The 20,249-nt window shown below is 43.6% G+C and overlaps 7 protein-coding genes across 7 annotated transcripts in view; all 7 read left to right on the forward strand.

Moving 5' to 3' along the window:
- Positions 1-122: 122 nt before the first annotated feature.
- The window catches only part of LOC141013584 (protocadherin alpha-C2-like), a 39,605-nt gene continuing 19,478 nt past the window's right edge, over positions 123-20,249 (forward strand). Inside the window, exon 1 of the mRNA XM_073487358.1 lies at positions 123-2,531. Coding sequence (XP_073343459.1) covers positions 123-2,531 — 2,409 coding nt within the window. The remainder of the gene's footprint in view (positions 2,532-20,249) is intronic.
- LOC141013488 (protocadherin alpha-C2-like) lies at positions 3,033-5,486 on the forward strand. Its single transcript, XM_073487240.1, has one exon. It carries the CDS (start codon positions 3,033-3,035, stop codon positions 5,484-5,486), a length of 2,454 nt encoding a protein of 817 aa, XP_073343341.1.
- On the forward strand, positions 5,932-8,346 carry LOC141013798 (protocadherin alpha-C2-like). The gene has a single exon (XM_073487660.1). It carries the CDS (start codon positions 5,932-5,934, stop codon positions 8,344-8,346), a length of 2,415 nt encoding a protein of 804 aa, XP_073343761.1.
- On the forward strand, positions 8,813-11,227 carry LOC141013489 (protocadherin alpha-C2-like). Its single transcript, XM_073487241.1, has one exon. The coding sequence runs from the start codon at positions 8,813-8,815 to the stop codon at positions 11,225-11,227; it is 2,415 nt and encodes an 804-aa protein (XP_073343342.1).
- LOC141013490 (protocadherin alpha-C2-like) lies at positions 11,732-14,146 on the forward strand. Its single transcript, XM_073487242.1, has one exon. The coding sequence runs from the start codon at positions 11,732-11,734 to the stop codon at positions 14,144-14,146; it is 2,415 nt and encodes an 804-aa protein (XP_073343343.1).
- Positions 14,741-17,152, forward strand: LOC141013491 (protocadherin alpha-C2-like). The gene has a single exon (XM_073487243.1). It carries the CDS (start codon positions 14,741-14,743, stop codon positions 17,150-17,152), a length of 2,412 nt encoding a protein of 803 aa, XP_073343344.1.
- On the forward strand, positions 17,657-20,071 carry LOC141013493 (protocadherin alpha-C2-like). The gene has a single exon (XM_073487244.1). The coding sequence runs from the start codon at positions 17,657-17,659 to the stop codon at positions 20,069-20,071; it is 2,415 nt and encodes an 804-aa protein (XP_073343345.1).

A 20,249-nucleotide genomic window follows, 5' to 3' on the forward strand; every position in this document is an offset into this window, starting at 1 on the left:
AAATATATCACCTGGATTAAAATCACACAACTATGCCTTAGACCAGGGCCGGAAGTATAAACTTGGATATATTTGGAAATGTGCGTTATATTGGCTGAACTGCCGTGAACCTACTCACAACAATGGGGTCCTTTGTAACAATGCATTCTTGTAAAAGGTACGTGCTGCTCGTTTTTCTCCTTTCTTTCGTTCGTAACATATCGTCTTCAGTGACTCATTATTCAATACCAGAGGAGATGAAAGAAGGATCAGTTGTCGCAAACCTTGCTACAGATCTCAGTCTGGATGTTAAAGCACTGAATCAGAGGAAGATGCGTCTGGACATCATTGCAAATAAGAAATATCTGGACGTGAACAAAGAGACTGGGGAGCTGTATATAGTGGAGAAGATAGACAGAGAATACCTTTGCCCGACAAAATCATCAACGTCTTGTTACCTCAAACTAGAAGTAATATTAGAAAATCCGCTACGAATTTTTAATATTGAAGTAGAAATTTTGGATATGAACGACAACGCCCCACAGTTTCGACGAGACGCCATTCATTTAGATATTTCTGAAGCGACGCCAAAGGGAGAGAGATTCTCTCTGAGCAATGCAGTTGATCCTGATGTTGGAAGCAATTCAGTGAAAACATACCATCTGAGTGACAGTGAACATTTTAATATTGAGGTGCAGACCGGAAGAGATGGGTCAAAATTTGCCGAATTAATCTTAACAAAGGCTTTAGATCGAGAGCAGCAAGCTGTTCATAATTTAGTGCTCACAGCTGTAGATGGAGGCACACCTGCTCGTTCAGGTACTGCAAGTGTTATAGTTCATGTTTCAGACACTAATGATAATGCTCCTACATTTGACAAAGTCAGTTATAATATAAAGATAATGGAAAATTCTCCCATTGGAAGTCTCGTTGTTCATCTCAATGCAACAGATTTAGATGAGGGGTCAAATTCTGATATAACATACTCATACAGTTTATATACGTCAGAGAAAACACAAGAAACATTTCATCTGAATCCTTCCACTGGTGAAATCACTGTTAAAGGAATGTTAAATTATGAAGATTTCAAAATTTATGATATGGAAGTGATAGCCACTGATAAAGGAGCCAATAGTTTGTCAGGACAATGTACAATAAAGATTATTGTTGAAGACATGAACGACAACCACCCTGAAATATCTATTAAATCATTTCAGAGTCCAGTCAATGAGAACATAGAATTAGACACAGTGATAGCTGTAGTTAGTGTCAGTGATAAAGACTCAGGAGACAATGGAGTGGTGGATCTTCGTATTCCAGATAATATGCCTTTCAAACTGAGGGAGTCCTCTGATAACTATTATGAATTAGTGGTGTCAGAGCCGCTAGACCGTGAGAAGGTGCCAGAGTATGACGTCACGTTCACCGTCACAGACAGAGGTTCTCCTCCTTTATCTGACAATGAAACTATGACGTTAGAGCTGCTGGATGTTAATGACAATGTTCCACAGTTCCCTCAGTCATTTTATACTATACGTGTCATGGAGAATAACGCACCTGGGGCCCTGCTCAGCTCACTCACTGCGTTTGACCCTGACCTCCATGAAAACCAGTATCTAGTTTATTTCATCCTAGAGAAGGAGGTAGCCAACACCTCCATGTCCATGCTGTTCTCCATCAATCCAGAGAACGGGAATCTTTACGCACTGAAAACTTTTGACTATGAGATCGAGAAGGAGTTTCTTTTCCACATCGAGGCCAGAGACTCTGGCTCCCCTCCTCTCAGCAGTAACGTCACCGTCCACATCATTATTGTGGACCAGAACGACAACGCTCCGGTCATTGTGTCTCCGTGGCGCGCACACGGCTCTGTGGTGGAGGAAAAGATCCCCAGATCCACCGATAAAGGCTCTCTGGTGGCCAAGGTGATAGCCTTAGACACAGACTCGGTGCACAACTCTCGGATTACCTACCAGTTTCTACAGGTGACTGACGCCACCTTGTTCAGTCTGGACCAATACAACGGAGAGATCCGGACTATGAGGATGTTCAGTTACAGAGATCCGCGCCACCAGAGACTGGTTGTTATTGCCAAGGACAACGGGGAGCCTGCTCTCTCTGCTACAGTCACCATCAAGCTGTCCACAGTGGAGACTGCTGTTAAGGCATACTCTGACATGACTGAGGTACCTCTAGAATACGACATCTTCTCAGACCTCAACCTGTATTTGGTCATCGGTCTGGGCTCGGTGTCTTTTCTCCTGCTCATCACCATATTGGTCACCATCGTGCTCAAGTGTCAGACACCAAAGCCCAGCAAAGCGGCTCCTCCCTGCAGGAACAGTTTGCTCAGTGAGAGGAACTCCACCATCGCAGACTCCACTCTGGTTTCCAACGATGCCTACTGGTACAGTCTGTTTCTAGCAGAGACCAGGAAAGGGAAGATGGTGGTCAGACAGCCTGTGCCAAAGGGCTCCAGATACATCGTGTCCAGTATACCGAGAGGCACAGGGCTGACAGACACTAGTGACTCAGCAGCTTCTACTCTGCAGGTAAGAGTCCACTGTAGACATTTATTGCTGTTCTTTTCAAATTATGTAGTTTAATGTCCTCTTCAAAATATTTATGGTTGCAACATTCAGCTACATAGCTGGATAATTTGCTAAACTGTGTTACTGTAAGCAGCAAAAGCAGCTGTGTTTAATCTTAAACTCATTTTTAGTTTGAGGTTTCCTGGGTAGTGTAAGCTTTAAGTGTAGCATCTGGTAATATGCAAGGAGTGGCGCTGTTTACTCCAAAACATACCAGCCCATGAACGTCATGACACTGAATCTTAGTCAGCGAGGCAGACATTGAAACAACCGGACAGCTCCGTGGTGCTGAAACTCGCAGCAGCGTCAAGCAGCAATTAGCTTTTATTTGCGACTAAATCTTGTTGGGATTTTAACTGCAGAAAAATGTTTTGATCGAGGGCTGAAAGGAAATTTTTTACATCAGCGGAAACATGTACTATATCGGCTGAAGCGCCTCAAACCGTGAACCCGCACACAACAATGGGGTCCTTCTTGACAATGCAGTCATACAAAAGGTACGTGTGCGTCGTACTTATTTTATTCGTTCGTAACATATCGTCTTCAGTGACTCATTATTCAATACCAGAGGAGATGAAAGAAGGATCAGTTGTCGCAAATCTTGCTACAGATCTCAGTCTGGATGTTAAAACACTGAATCAGAGGAAGATGCGTCTGGACATCATTGCAAATAAGAAATATCTGGACGTGAACAAAGAGACTGGGGAGCTGTATGTTGTGGAGAAGATTGACAGAGAGTATCTTTGCAACACAAAATCATCTTGCTATCTGAAACTGGAAGTAATATTAGAAAATCCACTACGAATTTTTAATATTGAAGTAGAAATTCTGGATATGAACGACAACGCCCCACAATTTCGACGAGACGCCATACATTTAGATATTTCTGAAGCAACACCGAAAGGAGAGAGATTCTCTCTGAGCAATGCAGCTGATCCTGATGTTGGAACTAATTCAGTGAAAACATACCATCTGAGTGAGAGTGAACATTTTAATATTGAAATTCAGACCGGAAGAGATGGCTCGAAGTTTGCCGAATTAATCTTAGAAAAGACTTTAGATCGAGAGCAGCAAGCTGTTCATAATTTAATACTCACAGCTGTAGATGGAGGCACACCTGCTCGTTCAGGTACTGCAAGTGTTATTGTTCATGTTTCAGACACGAATGATAATGCTCCTACATTTGACAAAGTCAGTTATAACATAAAAATAATGGAAAATTCTCCCATTGGAAGTCTCGTTGTTCATCTCAATGCAACAGATTTAGATGAGGGGTCAAATTCTGATATAACATACTCATACAGTTTATATACGTCAGAGAAAACACAAGAAACATTTCATCTGAATCCTTCCACTGGTGAAATCACTGTTAAAGGAATGTTAAATTATGAAGATTTCAAAATTTATGATATGGAAGTGATAGCCACTGATAAAGGAGCCAATAGTTTGTCAGGACAATGTACAATAAAGATTATTGTTGAAGACATGAATGACAACCACCCTGAAATATCTATTAAATCATTTCAGAGTCCAGTCAATGAGAACATAGAATTAGACACAGTGATAGCTGTAGTTAGTGTCAGTGATAAAGACTCAGGAGACAATGGAGTGGTGGATCTTCGTATTCCAGATAATATGCCTTTCAAACTGAGGGAGTCCTCTGATAACTATTATGAATTAGTGGTGTCAGAGCCGCTAGACCGTGAAAAGGTTCCTGAGTATGACGTCACTTTCACCGTCACAGACAGAGGTTCTCCTCCTTTATCTGACAATGAAACTATGACGTTAGAGCTGCTGGATGTTAATGACAATGTTCCACAGTTCCCTCAGTCATTTTATACTATACGTGTCATGGAGAATAACGCACCTGGGGCCCTGCTCAGCTCACTCACTGCGTTTGACCCTGACCTCCATGAAAACCAGTATCTAGTTTATTTCATCCTAGAGAAGGAGGTAGCCAACACCTCCATGTCCATGCTGTTCTCCATCAATCCAGAGAACGGGAATCTTTACGCACTGAAAACTTTTGACTATGAGATCGAGAAGGAGTTTCTTTTCCACATCGAGGCCAGAGACTCTGGCTCTCCTCCTCTCAGCAGTAACGTCACCGTCCACATCATTATTGTGGACCAGAACGACAACGCTCCGGTCATTGTGTCTCCGTGGCGCGCACACGGCTCTGTGGTGGAGGAAAAGATCCCCAGATCCACCGATAAAGGCTCTCTGGTTGCCAAGGTGATAGCCTTAGACACCGACTCGGTGCACAACTCTCGGATTACCTACCAGTTTCTACAGGTGACTGACGCCACCCTGTTCAGTCTGGACCAATACAACGGAGAGATCCGGACTATGAGGATGTTCAGTTACAGAGATCCGCGCCACCAGAGACTGGTTGTTATTGCCAAGGACAACGGGGAGCCTGCTCTCTCTGCTACAGTCACCATCAAGCTGTCCACAGTGGAGACTGCTGTTAAGGCATACTCTGACATGACTGAGGTACCTCTAGAATACGACATCTTCTCAGACCTCAACCTGTATTTGGTCATCGGTCTGGGCTCGGTGTCTTTTCTCCTGCTCATCACCATATTGGTCACCATCGTGCTCAAGTGTCAGACACCAAAGCCCAGCAAAGCGGCTCCTCCCTGCAGGAACAGTTTGCTCAGTGAGAGGAACTCCACCATCGCAGACTCCACTCTGGTCTCCAATGATGCCTACTGGTACAGTCTGTTTCTAGCAGAGACCAGGAAAGGGAAGATGGTGGTCAGACAGCCTGTGCCAAAGGGCTCCAGATACATCGTGTCCAGTATACCGAGAGGCACAGGGCTGACAGACACTAGTGACTCAGCTGCTTCTACTCTGCAGGTAAGAGTGGATTATAGATATTTGTTTTCATATGTGCAATTTATCAACGATTAGTGTCATTTTGTGTGATACTAATTTTTTTTAGGTTAGTCGGATTTAAAAGTAAAGCTCATAAATAATGTCAATACATGACATTAGTCTTGTCAGGAAAAGTCAATTTAAACTTACATTGATATGAATAAAATATTTTTATTGAGCATGATGTTAAATGCACCTAAAAGGGTCCTGCAAAACTAAAGGGTGGCGCTGTTTTGTCAGTAAAATGCCAGCCCATGAACGCCATGACAGTGAAACGTTGTGATCGAGGGCAGAACGCGAAACAGCCGGACAGCTCCGTGGTGCTGAACATCTACACTGAAAACGCGCTCCTCTTTTTAGCGCAGAAACGTCGACGGGATTGAGATTTTGTGATCTTTGGGATTACGATCTTTACAACAAAATTCAATATTACCGGAAACGTGAGGAATTTCGTTTGAAAACAGTGGACCCACACACAACAATGGGGTCTGATGTAACAATGGAGTATTGCAAAAGGTACGTGCTGCTCCTTTTTCTTCTTTCTTTCGTACGCAACATATCGTCTTCAGTGACTCATTATTCAATACCAGAGGAGATGAAAGAAGGATCAGTTGTCGCAAACCTTGCTACAGATCTCAGTCTGGATGTTAAAGCACTGAATCAGAGGAAGATGCGTCTGGACATCATTGCAAATAAGAAATATCTGGACGTGAACAAAGAGACTGGTGAACTGTATATTGTGGAGAAGATAGACAGAGAATATATTTGCCCTGCAAAGTCGTCTTGCTACCTTAGACTGGAGGTAACACTTGAGAATCCAGTACGAATTTTTAATATTGAAGTAGAAATTTTGGATATGAACGACAACGCCCCACAGTTTCGAAGAGACGTCATTCATTTAGATATTTCTGAAGCGACGCCGAAAGGAGAGAGATTTTCTCTGAGTAATGCTGTTGATCCTGATGTTGGAACTAATTCAGTGAAAACATATCATCTGAGTGAAAGCGATTTTTTTAATATTGAAGTTCAGACCGGAAGAGAAGGGTCGAAGTTTGCCGATTTGATCTTAGAAAAGACTTTAGATCGAGAGCAGCAAGCTGTTCATAATTTAATACTCACAGCTGTAGATGGAGGCACACCTGCTCGTTCAGGGACTGCAAGTGTTATTGTTCGAGTTTTGGACACTAATGATAATGCTCCTACATTTGACAGAGTCAGTTATAATATAAAAATAATGGAAAATTCTCCCATTGGAAGTCTTGTTGTTCATCTCAATGCAACAGATTTAGACGAGGGGTCAAATTCTGATATAACATACTCATACAGTTTATATACGTCAGAGAAAACACAAGAAACATTTCATCTGAATCCTTCCACTGGTGAAATCACTGTTAAAGGAATGTTAAATTATGAAGATTTCAAAATTTATGATATGGAAGTGATAGCCACTGATAAAGGAGCCAATAGTTTGTCAGGACAATGTACAATAAAGATTCTTGTTGAAGACATGAACGACAACCACCCAGAAATATCTATTAAATCATTTCAGAGTCCGGTCAATGAGAACATAGAATTAGACACAGTGATAGCTGTAGTTAGTGTCAGTGATAAAGACTCAGGAGACAATGGAGTGGTGGATCTTCGTATTCCAGATAATATGCCTTTCAAACTGAGGGAGTCCTCTGATAACTATTATGAATTAGTGGTGTCAGAGCCGCTAGACCGTGAGAAGGTTCCAGAGTATGACGTCACTTTCACCGTCACAGACAGAGGTTCACCTCCTTTATCTGACAATGAAACTATGACGTTAGAGCTGCTGGATGTTAATGACAATGTTCCACAGTTCCCTCAGTCATTTTATACTATACGTGTCATGGAGAATAACGCACCTGGGGCCCTGCTCAGCTCACTCACTGCGTTTGACCCTGACCTCCATGAAAACCAGTATCTAGTTTATTTCATCCTAGAGAAGGAGGTAGCCAACACCTCCATGTCCATGCTGTTCTCCATCAATCCAGAGAACGGGAATCTTTACGCACTGAAAACTTTTGACTATGAGATCGAGAAGGAGTTTCTTTTCCACATCGAGGCCAGAGACTCTGGCTCTCCTCCTCTCAGCAGTAACGTCACCGTCCACATCATCATTGTGGACCAGAACGACAACGCTCCGGTCATCGTGTCTCCGTGGCGCGCACACGGCTCTGTGGTGGAGGAAAAGATCCCCAGATCCACTGATAAAGGCTCTCTGGTTGCAAAGGTGATAGCCTTAGACACCGACTCGGTGCACAACTCTCGGATTACCTACCAGTTTCTACAGGTGACTGACGCCACCCTGTTCAGTCTGGACCAATACAACGGAGAGATCCGGACTATGAGGATGTTCAGTTACAGAGATCCGCGCCACCAGAGACTGGTTGTTATTGCCAAGGACAACGGGGAGCCTGCTCTCTCTGCTACAGTCACCATCAAGCTGTCCACAGTGGAGACTGCCGTTAAGGCCTACTCTGACATGACTGAGGTGCCTCTAGAATACGACATCTTCTCGGACCTCAACCTGTATTTGGTCATCGGTCTGGGCTCGGTGTCTTTTCTCCTGCTCATCACCATATTGGTCACCATCGTGCTCAAGTGTCAGACACCCAAGCCCAGCAAAGCGGCTCCTCCCTGCAGGAACAGTTTGCTCAGTGAGAGGAACTCCACCATCGCAGACTCCACTCTGGTCTCCAACGATGCCTACTGGTACAGTCTGTTTCTAGCAGAGACCAGGAAAGGGAAGATGGTGGTCAGACAGCCTGTGCCAAAGGGCTCCAGATACATCGTGTCCAGTATACCGAGAGGCACAGGGCTGACAGACACTAGTGACTCAGCTGCTTCTACTCTGCAGGTAAGAGTGTAGTTTGCATTTGGTTTTAATTCTACATTTTCTAAACTGAAGTGGCATTTTATATTGTATCGTAGAAATTTTAAGATTACAAATTTTAAATCAGTCTGATGATTATCTTCAATAAACATCTACGAAAAATATCGTTGTAAATCCACTTTAAATGTATAAATTGCACTGCAAAGTGCTTCTGTCAACCACAGAGTGTTTCAAAATGCAAAAGGTGGCGCTGTTCTCTTGTTAAAAAACAGGCAATGGCCGCCATGACAGGGAATTTTGTCATTCGGGCAGTTTGAAGGAACGGGACAGCTCCGTGGTGCTGAAACGCAACGACGACAACGCGACCGCCTGTTTTGTGCGCATATATATCACCTGGATTAAAACCATAAGATTATGCCTTAGACCAGGGCCGGAAGTATAAACTTGGATATATTTGGAAATGTGCGTTATATTGGCTTAAGTGCCGTGAACCTATACAACAATGGGGTCCTTTGTAACAATGCGTCCTTGTAAAAGGTACGTGCTGCTCGTTTTTCTCCTTTCTTTCGTTCGTAACATATCGTCTTCAGTGACTCATTATTCAATACCAGAGGAGATGAAAGAAGGATCAGTTGTCGCAAACCTTGCTACAGATCTCAGTCTGGATGTTAAAACACTGAATCAGAGGAAGATGCGTCTGGACATCATTGCAAATAAGAAATATCTGGACGTGAACAAAGAGACTGGGGAGCTGTATGTTGTGGAGAAGATAGACAGAGAATATATTTGTACTACAAAGTCTTCGGCGTCTTGCTATCTAAAACTGGAAGCAATACTAGAAAACCCGGTGAGAATTTTTAATATTGAAGTAGAAATTTTGGATATGAACGACAACGCCCCAGAATTTCGACGAGACGTCATACATTTAGATATTTCTGAAGCGACACCAAAGGGAGAGAGATTCTCTTTGAGCAATGCAGTTGATCCTGATGTTGGAAGCAACTCAGTGAAAACATACCATCTGAGTGACAGTGAACATTTTAATATTGAAGTTCAGACCGGAAGAGATGGGTCAAAATTTGCTGAATTTATTTTGAGTAAGAATTTGGATCGAGAGCAGCAAGCTGTTCATAATTTAATACTCACAGCTGTAGATGGAGGCACACCTGCTCGTTCAGGGACTGCAAGTGTTATTGTTCGAGTTTTGGACACTAATGATAATGCTCCTACATTTGACAGAGTCAGTTATAATATAAAAATAATGGAAAATTCTCCCATTGGAAGTCTCGTTGTTCATCTCAATGCAACAGATTTAGACGAGGGGTCAAATTCTGATATAACATACTCATACAGTTTATATACGTCAGAGAAAACACAAGAAACATTTCATCTGAATCCTTCCACTGGTGAAATCACTGTTAAAGGAATGTTAAATTATGAAGATTTCAAAATTTATGATATGGAAGTGATAGCCACTGATAAAGGAGCCAATAGTTTGTCAGGACAATGTACAATAAAGATTCTTGTTGAAGACATGAACGACAACCACCCAGAAATATCTATTAAATCATTTCAGAGTCCAGTCAATGAGAACATAGAATTAGACACAGTGATAGCTGTAGTTAGTGTCAGTGATAAAGACTCAGGAGACAATGGAGTGGTGGATCTTCGTATTCCAGATAATATGCCTTTCAAACTGAGGGAGTCCTCTGATAACTATTATGAATTAGTGGTGTCAGAGCCGCTAGACCGTGAGAAGGTTCCAGAGTATGACGTCACTTTTACCGTCACAGACAGAGGTTCACCTCCTTTATCTGACAATGAAACTATGACGTTAGAGCTGCTGGATGTTAATGACAATGTTCCACAGTTCCCTCAGTCATTTTATACTATACGTGTCATGGAGAATAACGCACCTGGGGCCCTGCTCAGCTCACTCACTGCGTTTGACCCTGACCTCCATGAAAACCAGTATCTAGTTTATTTCATCCTAGAGAAGGAGGTAGCCAACACCTCCATGTCCATGCTGTTCTCCATCAATCCAGAGAACGGGAATCTTTACGCACTGAAAACTTTTGACTATGAGATCGAGAAGGAGTTTCTTTTCCACATCGAGGCCAGAGACTCTGGCTCTCCTCCTCTCAGCAGTAACGTCACCGTCCACATCATTATTGTGGACCAGAACGACAACGCTCCGGTCATTGTGTCTCCGTGGCGCGCACACGGCTCTGTGGTGGAGGAAAAGATCCCCAGATCCACCGATAAAGGCTCTCTGGTTGCAAAGGTGATAGCCTTAGATACCGACTCGGTGCACAACTCTCGGATTACCTACCAGTTTCTACAGGTGACTGACGCCACCTTGTTCAGTCTGGACCAATACAACGGAGAGATCCGGACTATGAGGATGTTCAGTTACAGAGATCCGCGCCACCAGAGACTGGTTGTTATTGCCAAGGACAACGGGGAGCCTGCTCTCTCTGCTACAGTCACCATCAAGCTGTCCACAGTGGAGACTGCCGTTAAGGCCTACTCTGACATGACTGAGGTACCTCTAGAATACGATATCTTCTCAGACCTCAACCTGTATTTGGTCATCGGTCTGGGCTCGGTGTCTTTTCTCCTGCTCATCACCATATTGGTCACCATCGTGCTCAAGTGTCAGACACCCAAGCCCAGCAAAGCGGCTCCTCCCTGCAGGAACAGTTTGCTCAGTGAGAGGAACTCCACCATCGCAGACTCCACTCTGGTCTCCAACGATGCCTACTGGTACAGTCTGTTTCTAGCAGAGACCAGGAAAGGGAAGATGGTGGTCAGACAGCCTGTGCCAAAGGGCTCCAGATACATCGTGTCCAGTATACCGAGAGGCACAGGGCTGACAGACACTAGTGACTCAGCAGCGTCTACTCTGCAGGTATGAACAAAGTTATAATTTCTTCTGTACTTTCTAGTGTTTACTATCATTTAACTTGCCATATACCGAGTGATGGCATTAAGAGTATAACGTTATTTAACAAAGGTTTAGCCAAACAACATAACTCCTTTCAAAAATATCTGCAGCAGTCAAACACGTTGACTTCAGATTTCAACTTTTACAACCTGATCACTCTTAAAATGTGCCTCACTTGTAACATATTTCCCTGCAATTTGCGAAAAGGGGCGCTGTTTACTCGAAAAAATCCTAACCCACGGTCGCCATGACAGGGAAGCGTTGTAAAAACTGCAGAGCTCCGAAAAGCCGGACAGCTCCGCGGTGCTGAAACTCACACGAAAGGCGACGTCGCCGTTTTGCGCGTCCAAATCTTCATGGAATAAAATTTTCATCAATACGCGCGGACGGATATCTTAAACGCAAATTTGTAAATCAGTGGATATATTCTTTACATGGACTAATGTGCTTTACGCGGTGAACAGAAGAACGATAATGCCGTCCGATGTAACAATGCATTCGTGGACAAGGTACGTGTCGCTTGTTATTCTCGTGTCATTCGTTCCTCATGTAACTGGCTCAGTGACTCATTATTCAATACCAGAGGAGATGAAAGAAGGATCAGTTGTCGCAAACCTTGCTACAGATCTCAGTCTGGATGTTAAAACACTGAATCAGAGGAAGATGCGTCTGGACATCATTGCAAATAAGAAATATCTGGACGTGAACAAAGAGACTGGGGAGCTGTATATTGTGGAGAAGATTGATAGAGAATACCTTTGTACCAAAACGCTGACACTGTGCTACTTAAAAATGGAAGTAATACTGGAAAACCCGGTGAGAATTTTTAATATAGAAGTAGAAATTTTGGATATGAACGACAACGCCCCACAGTTTCGACGAGACGTCATTCATTTAGATATTTCTGAAGCGACACCTAAAGGAGAGAGATTCTCTCTGAGCAATGCAGTTGATCCTGATGTTGGAAGCAACTCAGTGAAAACATACCATCTGAGTGAAAGTGAACATTTTAATATTGAGGTGCAGACAGGAAGAGATGGGTCTAAATTTGCCGAATTGATCTTAACAAAGACTTTAGATCGAGAGCAGCAAGCTGTTCATAATTTAATACTCACAGCTGTAGATGGAGGCACACCTGCTCGTTCAGGGACTGCAAGTGTTATTGTTCGAGTTTTGGACACTAATGATAATGCTCCTGCATTTGACAAAGTCAGTTATAATATAAAAATAATGGAAAATTCTCCCATTGGAAGTCTCGTTGTTCATCTCAATGCAACAGATTTAGATGAGGGGTCAAATTCTGATATAACATACTCATACAGTTTATATACGTCAGAGAAAACACAAGAAACATTTCATCTGAATCCTTCCACTGGTGAAATCACTGTTAAAGGAATGTTAAATTATGAAGATTTCAAAATTTATGACATGGAAGTGATAGCCACTGATAAAGGAGCCAATAGTTTGTCAGGACAATGTACAATAAAGATTCTTGTTGAAGACATGAACGACAACCACCCAGAAATATCTATAAAATCATTTCAGAGTCCAGTCAATGAGAACATAGAATTAGACACAGTGATAGCTGTAGTTAGTGTCAGTGATAAAGACTCAGGAGACAATGGAGTGGTGGATCTTCATATTCCAGATAATATGCCTTTCAAACTGAGGGAGTCCTCTGATAACTATTATGAATTAGTGGTGTCAGAGCCGCTAGACCGTGAGAAGGTTCCAGAGTACGACGTCACTTTCACCGTCACAGACAGAGGTTCACCTCCTTTATCTGACAATGAAACTATGACGTTAGAGCTGCTGGATGTTAATGACAATGTTCCACAGTTCCCTCAGTCATTTTATACTATACGTGTCATGGAGAATAACGCACCTGGGGCCCTGCTCAGCTCACTCACTGCATTTGACCCTGACCTCCATGAAAACCAGTATCTGGTTTATTTCATCCTAGAGAAGGAGGTAGCCAACACCTCCATGTCCATGCTGTTCTCCATCAATCCAGAGAACGGGAATCTTTACGCACTGAAAACGTTTGACTATGAGATTGAGAAGGAGTTTCTTTTCCACATCGAGGCCAGAGACTCTGGCTCTCCTCCTCTCAGCAGTAACGTCACTGTCCACATCATTATTGTGGACCAGAACGACAACGCTCCGGTCATCGTGTCTCCGTGGCGCGCACACGGCTCTGTGGTGGAGGAAAAGATCCCCAGATCCACTGATAAAGGCTCTCTGGTTGCCAAGGTGATAGCCTTAGACACAGACTCGGTGCACAACTCTCGGATTACCTACCAGTTTCTACAGGTGACTGACGCCACCTTGTTCAGTCTGGACCAATACAACGGAGAGATCCGGACTATGAGGATGTTCAGTTACAGAGATCCGCGCCACCAGAGACTGGTTGTTATTGCCAAGGACAACGGGGAGCCTGCTCTCTCTGCTACAGTCACCATCAAGCTGTCCACAGTGGAGACTGCCGTTAAGGCCTACTCTGACATGACTGAGGTGCCTCTAGAATACGACATCTTCTCAGACCTCAACCTGTATTTGGTCATCGGTCTGGGCTCGGTGTCTTTTCTCCTGCTCATCACCATATTGGTCACCATCGTGCTCAAGTGTCAGACACCCAAGCCCAGCAAAGCGGCTCCTCCCTGCAGGAACAGTTTGCTCAGTGAGAGGAACTCCACCATCGCAGACTCCACTCTGGTCTCCAACGATGCCTACTGGTACAGTCTGTTTCTAGCAGAGACCAGGAAAGGGAAGATGGTGGTCAGACAGCCTGTGCCAAAGGGCTCCAGATACATCGTGTCCAGTATACCGAGAGGCACAGGGCTGACAGACACTAGTGACTCAGCTGCTTCTACTCTGCAGGTAAATTAATTCAATTTCATTACCAAATTATTTTTTTTTAACTTAATCAAAATCACTTTCAGAAACCGCCATTCTCTTGTGTCTTCCCCGGTCCAGCAGTTGTGAAAATGACATGTTAAAAAAAGAAGAAACATGAACAGGGATTTGGTATTAAGGTGACTCACAAAAAAAAATGATGTTCCAAATCTTCAATCCAAAAAAAGAAATCTTGGTGCAGAATCCAGTTCAAATTATAACAGTTTAAACATCACTTTCATTCATTTCAAATCAATTCGACGTTGTTATAACCTCCATGCAAATATAATCATGCATAAACGCTTTTTTCTGCATTTTAGCGTCGCTGTTCCCCAGTAAAACATCCTTATTGGTGACTTTATAGGCGCCATGACAGTGTCTCATCTGGAGACAGACCGGACAGCAACAAAAGCAGGGTGGACAGCTCCCGGTGCTTAACAGGCTCTAATGGATTTATTTCGCGTGTATTTGTCTTAATCCAGCATCCTTTTATGATCAACGTCATCACAGTATATTACCTTTGCCTTTTTTCTCTGCTTCATCTGAACTGACTCACTGAAAAGGGAACATTTTATTAGCGGCGTAACAATGCACATGCCTAACACTGGGGATTCTTGGAGGAGGTATGTGTCTGCGCTTTTGTTTATCGGTGCGTTTGTGAACACGGTTATTGCCGTTACCCATTATTCTGTACCCGAAGAATTAGAGGAAGGGTCGGTTGTGGCCAATTTGGCTTCTGATTTAGATTTAGACGTGAAGACTCTGAGTAAGCGGCAGATGCGGTTAGACATTATATCCAGCAAAAGATACCTGGATGTGAACAAAGACACAGGGGAGCTTTACATCGTTGAGAGGATCGACAGAGAGTACCTCTGTGCAGTGAAGACAACGACATGTTTCCTGAAAATGGAGGCCATTGTGGAGAACCCGCAAAGAATATTTTATATCGAAATTGAAATAACGGATATCAATGATAACCCTCCTCACTTTCGACGAGACACCATAAACTTGGACATTATGGAATCAACCCCAGCTGGTGAGAGATTCTCTGTTAATAACGCTGTGGATCCAGATCTAGGATCAAACTCCGTTAAAACATACCTTCTGAGCGAAAATGAGCACTTTGACATAGAAATTCAAACCGGAAGAGACGGATCCAAATTTGCTGATTTAATATTAAAGAAGGGTTTGGACCGAGAAAAGCAAGCAGTGCACAGTTTAATACTGACTGCTGTGGACGGCGGAGTCCCCACTCGCACTGGAACGGCCAGTATCATTGTTCGTGTGCTAGATACTAATGACAACGCCCCAACCTTCGTCAAAGATAATTATGACGTTAATATTATGGAAAATTCTCCTGTTGGAAGTCTTGTTCTGAAGCTGAATGCTACAGATTTAGACGAGGGGACAAATGCACAGATCGAATATACATATAGTCTGTACACATCCGAAAAAACACAAGGGACATTTAACCTGAATCCATCCACAGGCGAAATAACAGTGAAGGGAATGCTAAATTATGAAGATATTCGGAATTATGAAATGGAAATTATAGCGACGGATAAAGCAGTCAATAGTTTATCAGGGCAGTGCAAAGTAAAGATTTCTGTAGCAGATATGAATGATAATCATCCAGAAATATCAATCAAATCATTTCAGAGTCCGATCAAAGAAAATGAGCCAATAGACACAGTGATAGCTGTAGTTAGTGTCAGTGATAAAGACTCAGGAGACAATGGAGTGGTGGATCTTCATATTCCAGATAATATGCCTTTCAAACTGAGGGAGTCCTCTGATAACTATTATGAATTAGTGGTGTCAGAGCCGCTAGACCGTGAGAAGGTTCCAGAGTATGACGTCACTTTCACCGTCACAGACAGAGGCTCTCCTCCTTTATCTGACAATGAAACTATGACGTTAGAGCTGCTGGATGTTAATGACAATGTTCCACAGTTCCCTCAGTCATTTTATACTATACGTGTCATGGAGAATAACGCACCGGGGGCCCTGCTCAGCTCACTCACTGCGTTTGACCCTGACCTCCATGAAAACCAGTATCTAGTTTATTTCATCCTAGAGAAGGAGATTGTCAACACCTCCATGTCCATGCTGTTCTCCATCAATCCAGAGAACGGGAATCTTTACGCACTGAAAACTTTTGACTATGAGATCGAGAAGGAGTTTCTTTTCCACATCGAGGCCAGAGACTCTGGCTCTCCTCCTCTCAGCAGTAATGTCACCGTCCACATCATTATTGTGGACCAGAACGACAACGCTCCGGTCATCGTGTCTCCGTGGCGCGCACACGGCTCTGTGGTGGAGGAAAAGATCCCCAGATCCACCGATAAAGGCTCTCTGGTGTCCAAGGTGATAGCCTTAGACACCGACTCGGTGCACAACTCTCGGATTACCTACCAGTTTCTACAGGTGACTGACGCCACCTTGTTCAGTCTGGACCAATACAACGGAGAGATCCGGACTATGAGGATGTTCAGTTACAGAGATCCGCGCCACCAGAGACTGGTTGTTATTGCCAAGGACAACGGGGAGCCTGCTCTCTCAGCGACAGTCACCATCAAGCTGTCCACAGTGGAGACTGCCGTTAAGGCCTACTCTGACATGACTGAGGTGCCTCTAGAATACGACATCTTCTCGGACCTCAACCTGTATTTGGTCATCGGTCTGGGCTCGGTGTCTTTTCTCCTGCTCATCACCATATTGGTCACCATCGTGCTCAAGTGTCAGACACCCAAGCCCAGCAAAGCGGCTCCTCCCTGCAGGAACAGTTTGCTCAGTGAGAGGAACTCCACCATCGCAGACTCCACTCTGGTCTCCAACGATGCCTACTGGTACAGTCTGTTTCTAGCAGAGACCAGGAAAGGGAAGATGGTGGTCAGACAGCCTGTGCCAAAGGGCTCCAGATACATCGTGTCCAGTATACCGAGAGGCACAGGGCTGACAGACACTAGTGACTCAGCAGCGTCTACTCTGCAGGTATGAACAAAGTTATAATTTCTTCTGTACTTTCTAGTGTTTACTATCATTTAACTTGCCATATACCGAGTGATGGCATTAAGAGTATAACGTTATTTAACAAAGGTTTAGCCAAACAACATAACTCCTTTCAAAAATATCTGCAGCAGTCAAACACGTTGACTTCAGATTTCAACTTTTACAACCTGATCACTCTTAAAATGTGCCTCACTTGTAACATATTTCCCTGCAATTTGCGAAAAGGGGCGCTGTTTACTCGAAAAAATCCTAACCCACGGTCGCCATGACAGGGAAGCGTTGTAAAAACTGCAGAGCTCCGAAAAGCCGGACAGCTCCGCGGTGCTGAAACTCACACGAAAGGCGACGTCGCCGTTTTGCGCGTCCAAATCTTCATGGAATAAAATTTTCATCAATACGCGCGGACGGATATCTTAAACGCAAATTTGTAAATCAGTGGATATATTCTTTACATGGACTAATGTGCTTTACGCGGTGAACAGAAGAACGATAATGCCGTCCGATGTAACAATGCATTCGTGGACAAGGTACGTGTCGCTTGTTATTCTCGTGTCATTCGTTCCTCATGTAACTGGCTCAGTGACTCATTATTCAATACCAGAGGAGATGAAAGAAGGATCAGTTGTCGCAAACCTTGCTACAGATCTCAGTCTGGATGTTAAAACACTGAATCAGAGGAAGATGCGTCTGGACATCATTGCAAATAAGAAATATCTGGACGTGAACAAAGAGACTGGGGAGCTGTATATTGTGGAGAAGATTGATAGAGAATACCTTTGTACCAAAACGCTGACACTGTGCTACTTAAAAATGGAAGTAATACTGGAAAACCCGGTGAGAATTTTTAATATAGAAGTAGAAATTTTGGATATGAACGACAACGCCCCACAGTTTCGACGAGACGTCATTCATTTAGATATTTCTGAAGCGACACCTAAAGGAGAGAGATTCTCTCTGAGCAATGCAGTTGATCCTGATGTTGGAAGCAACTCAGTGAAAACATACCATCTGAGTGAAAGTGAACATTTTAATATTGAGGTGCAGACAGGAAGAGATGGGTCTAAATTTGCCGAATTGATCTTAACAAAGACTTTAGATCGAGAGCAGCAAGCTGTTCATAATTTAATACTCACAGCTGTAGATGGAGGCACACCTGCTCGTTCAGGGACTGCAAGTGTTATTGTTCGAGTTTTGGACACTAATGATAATGCTCCTGCATTTGACAAAGTCAGTTATAATATAAAAATAATGGAAAATTCTCCCATTGGAAGTCTCGTTGTTCATCTCAATGCAACAGATTTAGATGAGGGGTCAAATTCTGATATAACATACTCATACAGTTTATATACGTCAGAGAAAACACAAGAAACATTTCATCTGAATCCTTCCACTGGTGAAATCACTGTTAAAGGAATGTTAAATTATGAAGATTTCAAAATTTATGACATGGAAGTGATAGCCACTGATAAAGGAGCCAATAGTTTGTCAGGACAATGTACAATAAAGATTCTTGTTGAAGACATGAACGACAACCACCCAGAAATATCTATAAAATCATTTCAGAGTCCAGTCAATGAGAACATAGAATTAGACACAGTGATAGCTGTAGTTAGTGTCAGTGATAAAGACTCAGGAGACAATGGAGTGGTGGATCTTCATATTCCAGATAATATGCCTTTCAAACTGAGGGAGTCCTCTGATAACTATTATGAATTAGTGGTGTCAGAGCCGCTAGACCGTGAGAAGGTTCCAGAGTACGACGTCACTTTCACCGTCACAGACAGAGGTTCACCTCCTTTATCTGACAATGAAACTATGACGTTAGAGCTGCTGGATGTTAATGACAATGTTCCACAGTTCCCTCAGTCATTTTATACTATACGTGTCATGGAGAATAACGCACCTGGGGCCCTGCTCAGCTCACTCACTGCATTTGACCCTGACCTCCATGAAAACCAGTATCTGGTTTATTTCATCCTAGAGAAGGAGGTAGCCAACACCTCCATGTCCATGCTGTTCTCCATCAATCCAGAGAACGGGAATCTTTACGCACTGAAAACGTTTGACTATGAGATTGAGAAGGAGTTTCTTTTCCACATCGAGGCCAGAGACTCTGGCTCTCCTCCTCTCAGCAGTAACGTCACTGTCCACATCATTATTGTGGACCAGAACGACAACGCTCCGGTCATCGTGTCTCCGTGGCGCGCACACGGCTCTGTGGTGGAGGAAAAGATCCCCAGATCCACTGATAAAGGCTCTCTGGTTGCCAAGGTGATAGCCTTAGACACAGACTCGGTGCACAACTCTCGGATTACCTACCAGTTTCTACAGGTGACTGACGCCACCTTGTTCAGTCTGGACCAATACAACGGAGAGATCCGGACTATGAGGATGTTCAGTTACAGAGATCCGCGCCACCAGAGACTGGTTGTTATTGCCAAGGACAACGGGGAGCCTGCTCTCTCTGCTACAGTCACCATCAAGCTGTCCACAGTGGAGACTGCCGTTAAGGCCTACTCTGACATGACTGAGGTGCCTCTAGAATACGACATCTTCTCAGACCTCAACCTGTATTTGGTCATCGGTCTGGGCTCGGTGTCTTTTCTCCTGCTCATCACCATATTGGTCACCATCGTGCTCAAGTGTCAGACACCCAAGCCCAGCAAAGCGGCTCCTCCCTGCAGGAACAGTTTGCTCAGTGAGAGGAACTCCACCATCGCAGACTCCACTCTGGTCTCCAACGATGCCTACTGGTACAGTCTGTTTCTAGCAGAGACCAGGAAAGGGAAGATGGTGGTCAGACAGCCTGTGCCAAAGGGCTCCAGATACATCGTGTCCAGTATACCGAGAGGCACAGGGCTGACAGACACTAGTGACTCAGCTGCTTCTACTCTGCAGGTAAATTAATTCAATTTCATTACCAAATTATTTTTTTTTAACTTAATCAAAATCACTTTCAGAAACCGCCATTCTCTTGTGTCTTCCCCGGTCCAGCAGTTGTGAAAATGACATGTTAAAAAAAGAAGAAACATGAACAGGGATTTGGTATTAAGGTGACTCACAAAAAAAAATGATGTTCCAAATC

Source organism: Pagrus major, chromosome 18, assembly GCF_040436345.1.
Source record: "Pagrus major chromosome 18, Pma_NU_1.0".
NCBI lineage: Eukaryota > Metazoa > Chordata > Actinopteri > Spariformes > Sparidae > Pagrus > Pagrus major.

Coding starts and splice junctions, on each gene's coding strand:
- LOC141013491 (XM_073487243.1), top strand. CDS start 14,741: ATGCACATGCCTAACACTGGGGATTCTTGGAGGAGGTATGTGTCTGCG.
- LOC141013490 (XM_073487242.1), top strand. CDS start 11,732: ATGCCGTCCGATGTAACAATGCATTCGTGGACAAGGTACGTGTCGCTT.
- LOC141013489 (XM_073487241.1), top strand. CDS start 8,813: ATGGGGTCCTTTGTAACAATGCGTCCTTGTAAAAGGTACGTGCTGCTC.
- LOC141013493 (XM_073487244.1), top strand. CDS start 17,657: ATGCCGTCCGATGTAACAATGCATTCGTGGACAAGGTACGTGTCGCTT.
- LOC141013488 (XM_073487240.1), top strand. CDS start 3,033: ATGGGGTCCTTCTTGACAATGCAGTCATACAAAAGGTACGTGTGCGTC.
- LOC141013798 (XM_073487660.1), top strand. CDS start 5,932: ATGGGGTCTGATGTAACAATGGAGTATTGCAAAAGGTACGTGCTGCTC.